Source organism: Galeopterus variegatus, unplaced genomic scaffold (assembly GCF_000696425.1).
Source record: "Galeopterus variegatus unplaced genomic scaffold, G_variegatus-3.0.2 Scaffold4237, whole genome shotgun sequence".
Lineage (NCBI taxonomy): Eukaryota > Metazoa > Chordata > Mammalia > Dermoptera > Cynocephalidae > Galeopterus > Galeopterus variegatus.
In genome coordinates, this window is record NW_007730348.1 from 67,138 (window position 1) to 77,862 (window position 10,725).

The 10,725-nt window shown below is 48.6% G+C and overlaps 1 protein-coding gene across 1 annotated transcript; it reads right to left on the reverse strand.

The window, feature by feature from the left end:
- Positions 1–7,334: 7,334 nt before the first annotated feature.
- Positions 7,335–10,407, reverse strand: LOC103602635 (uncharacterized protein encoded LINC00521-like). The gene is made up of 4 exons (XM_008587060.1): positions 10,295–10,407; positions 9,022–9,098; positions 8,808–8,916; positions 7,335–7,491 (listed from the first exon to the last, which is right to left on the reverse strand). Exons 1-4 carry the CDS (start codon positions 10,405–10,407, stop codon positions 7,335–7,337), a joined length of 456 nt encoding a protein of 151 aa, XP_008585282.1.
- Positions 10,408–10,725: the final 318 nt, after the last annotated feature.

Consider the following 10,725-nt stretch of genomic DNA (forward strand, 5'->3'; position numbering starts at 1 on the left):
ACCAAGTTTTAAGGCTAGAGACCAATGCGGACCCATTCAGAGAGCAGGAGCCAGTGTGGGGGGCCGGGGGGACACATATAAGAACCACTTTTGAGAAGAGATAAGATGCAGAGGGCCAAGAACCTGTTCTTCAGAGACTTGAAGACAGTTATGTGGGTGAAGGATTTGTCAATTAGCCTCATTCCTGGGGACACAAAGGGTTAGGATCAGTGAGATGCCAAGAAGAGCTAGCTTCCAATTTTTGAATATTTTTTTCTGGTCATAAAAGTTAAACATACTCATCACAGAAACTTTGGAAAATATACAAAAGTATAAAGAAAAAAAATTAAAACCCTACAATCCAGATCTAGCCATTGTCAACATGGCACAGCAGAGTTCCTCACCACCCTATACATCCCAGCATCCCCAAGGGACTCAATTCATGCCCACCTGGTGGACTGGCTCCCTACCTAGTGGGCATGGGTTGGAGAGGGCATGAGATTTGAAAAAGCATGCAAGTGTATCAGACAGTTCTTGCTACAATGCTGTGTAACAAACTCAAACTTTCACTGGTTTATAATTATAAGCATTTATTTCTCACTCATGGGTCTGTGGGTTGGCTGAAGATTGAATGATTTAGGTGGACCCAAGCTGCAGGTTGAGTTCACGTCTGCTCCACGTGGCTCTCATCCTCCTGGGTCCAGGGGGCTCCCTGAGGCATGTTCTCTTCCTGGGTGAGCTCACAGGGTGGTAAGCCACATTGCACAATCATGTTTTAAGCCTCTGCTTGTGTCATAATCCACTAACATCTTACCAGCCAAAGCAAGTCACATGGTCAACCCATAATCAAGAGGTGGGGATGAAAACTCAGTCACCAGGAGGCTCTGGCAAGAGAGTGGACATATCCTACTACCACAGGGAGGTGGACCCTTGAGCAATAATTCAATCTACCACACTAGGTGGGGCTGCACCTCCACTCCACAGGGTCATAATCATCCCACACCACTCTAGTGTATTTCCTTCCACTCCTTGATATAAATTTTTACTAAGTTAGGTTTATATTCTACTTCATTTTACTCCTGTTTGTTTGTTTGTTTTTTACTAAACTTTATATCCTATGGATATTTTCCCTTACATTAAATATTTTCTAAAACATGTCATTTAATGGCTGCAGAATCATAAAATCATAAAGTTTTGGCATAATTTATTAAACTCTTCCACTGGGATACTTAGGCTTCTCCAATTTGGGCCACTATAAACAATGATGTGTTGCACCTTTCTCTTGGTTCTGGGGGTCTCAGGAGGCAGGACTACATGTCATCTCTGCCAGGAGTCCCTCAGGGAGCAGGGCTGCATGCAGCCCTACCAAGAGAGTGCAGGAAGGTGAGTTGCTAAAAAGCACACCTTGAGCTAGGGGCCGCCACCTGGGGAGGTGGTCAACCACAGACCAGACGCAAAGTTCTGGGACTTAGTACATGCGCTAAGCAAATTTATTGGAGAAAAAGCAGGTATTATATATGTTTCAGCCAGCTGCAAACCCCTCCCATCACCTCCCCATCTCCTAGGTAACTCAATAGGAAGTCTGTGGGTTGTAGTCAAGCCTTGCAAAATCTTGCTGACACAGTGTATTCACATCCTGCTGAGACAGGCAAAATACAAGAGAGCAAGAGTGCCTCCATCTTTAACAGGCGTTTTTCTTCATTTTCCTCCAATGTGTGAACATCTTTCTACAGAAACTTTGTTGACATCTGTAACGGCATTTCTTGCTTCTGCTTGCCCAGTGCCAGGTCCCACCTCTCTCTAATAACAGTACCATGATTTCCTTTTGGGGAAACCACCTCTCCCCTTCTTTCAATCCTATAGTTCATACGGCATCTACCGCTGGCTCCAGGAGAATGGCCTCTAGCCATGAAAAATACTCCATGTTACTAAAACTCAAAAAGTGGATGCAAACCTGACCGATCAGAGCATGGAATCCCTAGTTATAGAGATTAGTTCAGGAATGGACACTAGCCTAAGCATGACCAATTGCTGGTTTATCTAAAGACAGGTACATGACCCAAGGTGATACAATCAGAGTGAATCTGGGACTCACTCAGGAGTAACTGGGAAGAGACATTCTCCCTCTCTGATTTCAACTCTAGAAGATGCAGGGCTGAGGTTGCTGGCAGCCGCCTCATTCGTACTGAGCCTGAGAATAAAGCCAAGATGGCCCGTGGAGCCCAAAGACACAGACACTGGATCCCGTTGACATCACACTCCTGATTAAGCTGTGCCGCAGACTAGAACCCCTAGTCTTTTAAGTTGTATAAGCCAGTGCATTATCTTTTGTCTTAAGCCCAGTTGAGTTGGGTTTTCTTTCACTTTGAACCAATTAGCTCTGGTTTCATTAATTTAAGTTTCCTGAATGGGAATTACTGAGCCAAAGGACATAAACATTTTTTAAGCCTCTTGAGGCCTGTTATCAAATTGCTTTCCAGTGAGTTTACACAAACAATACCGCAGTGCTGGAGAGCCTATCTTATGAGCGTTAGTCCATTTGCTTAAAATTTTTTTGGATGGGCAAAAATAGATGGCTGAAATGTTTTTCACGTTTATAGGTCATTTTTATTTTGGAATTTGCTGAATTAGAGCAATCGGGTTTTTTTTTTTTTTTTTGGTTTCTTTTTTACTTTCTACTTTGGGAGAGATCTTTAAATATCAAAAACACTGGTCCTTTTTCAAGTTCCTCACCATTTCCCCCAAGCTTATTGTCTTTAGATATTTTGAAGTATTCTGAAGTAGACACATTTTTCATTTTCATATGGTCACATTATTTGGCGGCATCTCTTCCATTGTTTTCCAGCTTCCCAAGTCCTTCACTAATGAAGACCAGGTAAATATGGACCTCTTTTTGACTTTTTTTTTTTTTAATTAAAAAAAAATTTTTTTTGGCATCTGGCCGGTAAAGGAATCTGAACCCTGGACCTTGGTGTTACCACCATTCTCTAACCAACTGAGCTGACCGGCCAGACCTTTTTGAAATTTAGATACCCAGTGTATTAGTCCATTTCTGTTGTTTATAACAAAATACATGGAGCTGGGTCATCTATAAAGAAAAACAAAATTTCTTGCTTACAGTTTCTGAGTCCATTTGGTGGTGGCAACAGTGACCCAGGGGTCTCACACTGCAAGATACTAGAAGCAGAGAGAGGAAAAGAGAGACTCTCCTCTTCTTTTAAAGCCCTCAGAACCACACCTCCGACCACCACCTTTAATCCATTCACCAGAGCACGGTCCCACAATCCAATCACCTCTTCAAGGTCCCACCTTTCAATTGCCATAAAAGGATTTCCAACCCTCTTAACAGTCACAGTGGGGATTAGCTTCTAATACATAAAACTCAAGGGACACAATTCAAGCTTCAGAGAGTTTTGGAGGACACAATTCAAGCTTCAGAGAGTTTTCAATCCACTACACCCAGTAATTTAATGTTGTGATCTGAAAGCCATCTGCATTGGAACCTCCTGGGGAGCTTGCTAAAAATCCAGATTTCTGGTCCCCACCCCAAAATCAGAATCTCTAAGAGTAGCCCTCGGTATCCCCATTTTCAGCAAGTGTCACAGGTGGTTTTAATGAACATTAAAGTTTGAAAAACACCACTCAAAGGAGCTGGAATATACTACAGTATCTAATGTGGAGAAAGGACATAATTTGATTTTCCCCTCAAATAGCCATTTTTCCCAGCACCAGCCACTTGCTAATTATCCAACTCTTCCTGGATTGTCTGTAGGAAGAATTTTCTCATACTTAAAATTGCTTAAAGCTGTAATTTGTTGGCAGGTAATAAGCTTGATCTCAGAAAATGTCCAAGCCCTGGGCCACTGGTGTCTTAGTGTCCCAAGATCCAGTTGGGAGGTCAGATGAGATAACATTTCACAAGGTACCTGAACTGGTGCTTTTTTCCTCCAAATGCATCCAAAGGTCTTTCTCCAGCTAACATGGAACCCAAGAGGAAAGTGCTTTAAATGTATAGGGTCAGGGCCAAGAAAGTTTTCTATTTAGAAAATGCTATGATTTGACTGTGTCCCAAAAAGTTCATGTGTTGGAAACTTAATCTCCAATCCAACAGTGTTAAGAGGTGGAACCTTTAAGAGGTGATTAGATCATGAGGACTCTGCCCTCATGAACGGATTAATGTCTTTATCCAGGGAGTGAGTTTGTTTCCACGAGAGTGGGTTTATTATAAAAATGAGTTTGGTATTCTCTCTATATATATCTCTCTCTCTCTCCCTCTCTCTCTCTCTCTCTCTCTCTCTCTGTCTCTCTCTCACCATGTGAAGCCTTCGGCCACGTTAGCATGCAGCAAGAAGGCCCTCATCAGATGTGGTCCCACAATCTTGGACTTCTCTGCTTCCAGAACCATGAGCCAAATGAATTTCTGTTCATTATAAATTACCTAGTCTCAGGTATTCTGTTACAGCAGCACACACCAGACAAAAAATTAGTACCAAGAAGTGGGGCTATTGCTATAACAAATATCTGAAAATGTGGAAGCAGTTTTGGAGTAGAGGCTGGAAGAGTTTGGAGGAGCAGATGAGAGAAAGCCCGTACTGCTGCAAGGTTGATTCCGGTGAGGGCTCAGAAGAGAAGAAATGTAGGGACGGTCTGAATCTTCTCAGAGATCACCTCCTTGGCTGTGGTCTGAATGCTGGTAGAAATTCAGACAGTAAAGGCCATTCTGATGAGGTCTCAGATGGAACTAAGGAAAAAGGACTGGAAACTGGAGTAAATTCAGTACCTCCACTGGCCCCCAGCCTGCTAGCGGCTAGACAAGCTCCATGAAGCCTATGGCTGGAGACTCTTGGCAGAGTTCCCGCGACTCGGACATCCTCAACAGCCAAACATCTATCCAAAGCTCCTCAGTCTCAGGAACCCACCATGTTTCTCAGTGAGAAACACAGCCCTGCCCTCCCAGGGGGCCAGTTTCCAGCCTGGGACCTCCACCTGGCTGCTGCTTCCAACCGAGGAAACTCCCTCTCTCTCTCCCTCTGTCCCAGGCAGGCCTCACCTTGATCCCTGCCGATCCCTCATTATGGAGAACAGCAACCCTGAACCCCACCTGTCTCCAGCACCCTGATCACCCTCTCACTGACCCCAGACTGTCTCCCACCCACCTGGGCATGGTGGTGGCAAGGAAAGGAGGCTGCACAGATAAGGAGACAGTTGTGATGTTGGGGACCCATGAGGCTGCCGGCCGGTCAGTACAGGCTAGAGCACTCTGAAGTTTGGGCAATGGGAAAGGGGGTCCTAGGGTTCGAGTCTTGGCTCCTTGTACATTTCCTGAAGGCTCTGGGGTATCTTCTGAGCCTCTGGTCCTTGTGGCTGTCCTCGGGCCAGCACACTCTGGGTTCCATGAGCTGTGAGATAAGTCTCACTGTCTCCATTTTGTCCAAAATAAATTCCTGGGAGTGAAAACAAATCTCTCTCACCTGACAGTGCTTTGGCCCCTGGACACCATTTCCCAGGGACCAAAACACTGTCGAAGGTTGACCAGCATCTCCTTGAACTCTCACGGGGCCCTGCAAAGGATATGGTGTCAATTCTGCTTGGCAAATGAGCAAACTGAGGCTCAGAGAGGTTTAGTGACTTGTCTGAAGCTGCACAGCCTAGTAGTGAAAAAGCTGGAAGGAAGTCCAGATCCTGGTGTGACCTCCTCAGTGTGGTAGCCTGCCTCTTCTCACTACCTCCTCCAAGAAGCCCACCCAACTACCCCAGCCTCTCTCTCTGAGGGGCATTCATTTCTTAAGGACCAGGTGAGTCATTATCATCCCCACCTCCAACTAGCACCATGCGGAGCACATTTGGGTGACTCAATTAGTGTTGGCTGAGTGACTGATGGTTGTCAACCCAGAGGCCCAATGTGATTGTTGTGGGAGAGCCTTGGGACTTTCTGACATCACCACGTAATATCTTCCCATTTCTTGGGAAGAAGATGAAATTAATACACTGCAGTTATTTAGACAAATATGCCTTTACTTAGAAATTACATCATTCCTATTGCAGCGTGAATGAGTTACACCCCAGAGGATGCCAATTACATAGATGTCAACATGAATGGTGCCCTGGAGTTGTGCCACATGACAGCCTTGATACTGCCTGTGAAATTCTTGTGAGAAGTCCTCCTTAACTAAGATGTGGGCCTGCCCACTGCTGACTGTTGCTACTGGACACTAGAGAAGAGACCTGCCCCTTAGTGTTCCCGAGGAGCTAAGAATCCTGTGTTGGAACATCTCCACTTAACTTGCCTCAAATGAGGTAAGCAAGCTCTGACTTAGAGTGAAGCCCTTAATGGTGCCACGGAGCCTTAGAACACGCCACACCTGAAACCCACCCAGCCACTGAACTTCCACGCACAATGTGAAACATGCCCTGGCAGAGGAGCCAAACAACCTCAGAAAAGAAGAACGAAGTTGGAGGACTCACCTCCCAATTTCAATATTTACTACAAAGCTACAGTAATCAAGACAGGTGGTACTGGAACACAAATAGACATGTCGATCAATGGAATAGAATTGAGAGTCCAGAAATAAACCTTCGTATTTAAGGTCAACTGATTTTTGACAAGGGTACTGAGACAATTCAGTGGGGAAAGAATAGTTTTGTGCCCAGTGCCTAGGCGGACCCCATCCTCCAGAGAAAACAAGGTACTAAAGCATGTAGGTTTGCAGTGTTGCCACTAGGGGGCAGATACTCTCTTCAAACAGCTCCCAGCAGCCCTTAGCAAGGAATCAGCTACCCAGTCGTCCTCCTCTCCTGTGTCCCCAGGTCCCAGTGGCAGCAAGCATCTTCCTGATCCCATGCCTTTGCCAGGGTCCTCTGCCTGAAATGCCCACTCCAACTGGTGAAAATTCTATTTATTATGTGATAACCAAAAAGGAAAGGGTGGGGAATGATGTCTCTGGGCACTTACTTTGAGACAAATAGTTTGTGTTTGGTGTCTCACAAGAGCCCTAGCAGCAAGTGTGTGTTGCCCCCATTTGACAGTTGAAGAAACTGAGGCTCAGAAAGGGTACAAACTAGTCATGCAGCCAGGCAGCGGCTGAGCTGGGATTTGAACCCCAGTCTGTCTGAATCCAAAACTCATGGCTTTTCTACCACGCAGAACACCTTCTAAGCACAAACCAAGGCTTAGTAGAAAGCTCGAGTCAGCCAGCAGAAGGGGAGAAAAAGGGGATACAAGACCAGCTCTGGGGTGACAAACCCACCCAGACCCTCTCAGTAGCCCACCACTGCTCCAGGCTTTCCCCAGGGTGCAGAGGACAGGGGCACCCTATACTTCCCCCACCTCTGGGCCAAGAGGAAAGTTCCAGACTTCAGGCAACTGTTACTGGCACAAGAGCCCTATGGCTCTCCTCTAGAGACTCCAGGCTCTGGAGGACGGCCAGGTTCATCTGGGAGAAGGCCGCCAGATGCTTCTGGACGTCCTGGCCTCCACAAGGGCCTCCTCCAGCTCCTCCCGTTCTTTGTAGCCTATGGAGACAGTGCCAGGGTGGGACAGGTGGGTGACCCCTACAGTGCTGAAGCTAACAAGGTGGATGGGGCTTCTGCTGTCGCCGGGAGCTCAGGCTGGAGCCCTGAAGTTGAGTAGCACCAGACAAGCCGTGCCAGGCTCAGTCCGAGGCAGTAAGACTGGTCCCGCAGCTCTCCAGTCCCCTCACCCACTCCCACCTCTCCAAGAGAAGCCTGGGCATTCCAAAGTTCACCTCAAGGACAAGAACGCGGACTCTGGATGGAGGCTGCCAAGTGAGGCAGGAGACTGCCCCAAGGAGAAGCAGCAGAGTCAGGGAGTCTGAGAGATGGGGACAGGAATTGTTTCTGTCTGGAGTGAGCAGGTTCCAGGGTCTGGTGGCTACTCATTCTAGACGGGTTGAAGAGGGTTGAATTGCTGAATTAAGAGGGCCCCCAACCAGGAGGCTGTCCCAAACAGCACTGGGTGCTGGGTCTGCTTCAAGCCCCTTGCTTGACCCAGAGCCCCACACCCCTCCTCGGCTGGGTGCTCAAGGCCCTTTGGTACTGCCCATCCCCCCAGCCACCCTGCCAGCTCCAGCACACTGGAGCTCACCACCCCCAAACCCACCGCATGCAGGGCCCTGGCTGGAGCTTCTGTGTGTGCTCTTCCCTCCACCTGCAATGCCATTACCCTTTGCTGAACTCATGTGAGCCCCATGAGAGGGCACCTCCTCCGTGAAGCCTTTTCTGACCTCCAGGGCAGAGTTCCTGGGGCTCCCACAGCCCCTCGTCAGTACCTGCATTATAGCACTTATTATAGGGGCTAGGAATTCAGCTAGACCAGGGTCTGAGCCCCAGCCCCACCACTGCCAGGCTGGGCGCCTTTGGGCAAGTTCCTTACCCTCTCTGAGCCTGGGTAACACAAAATTCCAAAGCTTGTGAGGAGGCGTAAAAAAGATTTTTACCAAAGAGCTTAGCACAGAGTAAATATTTAATAAGTGGTAATTTTTTAAAATTATTGATGATGTTGAAGTAATAATGATAATAATAAATATGTATATTTGTTTCCCCTTCCTTTTTCTAGTGAGTTTCCAGCACTTGTAACAGCAGACTCTGGTAAAAATTATCATAAAACAAAACACAAAAACCCATTTCAGATGTCCCCATACTCAGTTAATAATAGCAAAATAGGAAAACAAAACCAAAGACACATAAAATAATAATGGTAACGGCTAACATCTCATGGGGTCCTGGGCTACATTCTTGTAAAGCAGGAGTTCATCTAGTCCATGTAATGATTGCCATTCCCACTGTATGGGAAATCAAGAAATCAAGACCTTGAGAACTTGCCAGAGGCCACACGTTTAGCGACGGTGGCGCTGGGGTTGGGACCAGGCACCTGTGCCCTCTCCACCACTGTGGCGTCAGCCTTAGCAGGTCCCCACTCTGCAAATGACCAGCTCAAGACTCAGTGAGGTCATGCACTGGGTCCCAGTCCCACAGCTGGGAGGTGGCCATGGAGAGGACTTTCCAAGGAAGCTGCCTACGTACCTTTCAGGATTTTCTCAAGGACCTTAATCAGGTAGTCTTCAAAAAGCTTGTGTTTCTCAACCTCTCTCTTCAGCTTCCTCTGCTTGGAGAGCCAGACATGACAACACTGTTTGGAGGCTCCCAGGCCATGCACGGCCCCTGCTGAGGGCCACCCTCTGTGGCTCTCCTGCTCAGAGCCGCACTGGGCCACCCCCATTTTACTGAGCACCCTGAGCCACAAACAGGTCAAAGGAGGGTCCGGCAGCAGAACTGGGGTGCCAGAAGAGTGAGGGCCAGGTCTCCTGGAGGCTGAGCAGGTGGTGGCCAAGTCCCACCTCCGAGACAGACCAGCCCCTCCTGGCTGATGACCCAGGCCAGGTGCTTCACCTCCTGTGCCGGGGTTGTCCATCTGTACTAAGGGTAATGAGAGACCCTCCCTTGCAGGCTGGCCGAGACCATGCACAGGGTGGCCAGCCCCCTGAGCGGAGCCAGTTGCATGCTGCTGCCTGGCTGTGCTCGACTCTCAGGGAATCCTTAAGTAAGATGAGTCTCCAGTAGGTCAGGGTCAGCGGTCGAGGGCAGAGGGCAGAGGGCAGAGCGGGGCCTGACCTGGCCAGCTGACTGAGTCTCCCACCCACCCACCCTCTGACTGTGGTGGGGACCTCTGAATGACCACTGAGTGGCCCAGGGCAGATCTTTCTGCCTCTCTTTTCTCATCTATACAGTCCTGAAAAATGCAGGGAAAAAAATCCTCTTTCCCACAAATACCGGGTGAGCCATGGAGGTGCTAAATCTTGTTGGGGTCGGGAAGCTTTTTGAGAATCTGATGGAAGGGCCAGAGCTTTTCTCCATAAAACTGCTCACAGATGCATCCTTTTGCATCTAATTCAGGCTTTTGTGGGTAGCCTGAAATTTAAAGCCCTCCAGGTGGAGCGAGGACCCAGGGTCTGCACTCAGAGCCAGGCAGTAACCTCTAGACTGACTTTAGAGGGGCCAAGCTGGTAGGTGCACAGGGATGGCCACCTGCACCCTCCACCCCGTGATGAGGAGACTCAGCCACAGAGGGCCTGGGACTGCCCAGTTCTACGTCAAAGGGGGAGCTGAGGTCAAGAACAATAGCCACGCACTCATCTCCTGCAACAGCTGTCCCTGATTTACTTCCAGGCATCACCCCCTCCAGTCCACTCCCTGGGCTGGCTTCCTCGGGGCATTTTTGCTCAGTCCAGCCACTTAGCCCCCTGTGGGTGGCATGGGGGCTGGGGTTGGCAGCGGGACAGGGGCACAGAGGGACAACTTGTTCTTAGCCTGCAGGTGGCAGAGTTCCTGCAACAGTGCCTGCAGGTCCCCTTCCTTGTGGGCAGGAGTGCTCAGGCCAGCTCCCTGGCCTGTCTCCATGGCCACCAGCATTGCCCCTCACCACTCCAGGCCATGCTGGAGGACAAAAGCCCCGTGAGCAGGCAGGAGGAAGACAAATCACAACAGCAATCACAGCAGCAGCCTACTGTTCAGATCCTCCCGACAGTCCTTGAAAGCCAGAGTTGACAGTCCCACTTCACAGAAAAGGAAACAGAAGCTCAGAGAGGGTCTGTGACCAACTTAAGGTCACACAGCAAGCCTGGATTTGGACTTGGGGCTCATTCAATCCAAAGTCCAGGGCCTTCAAGCTGTGTCCCAGCTCTGGAGGGGCTGAGTGTGCCGTTCTGTACTGGCCTGTTGCCCTTGCTG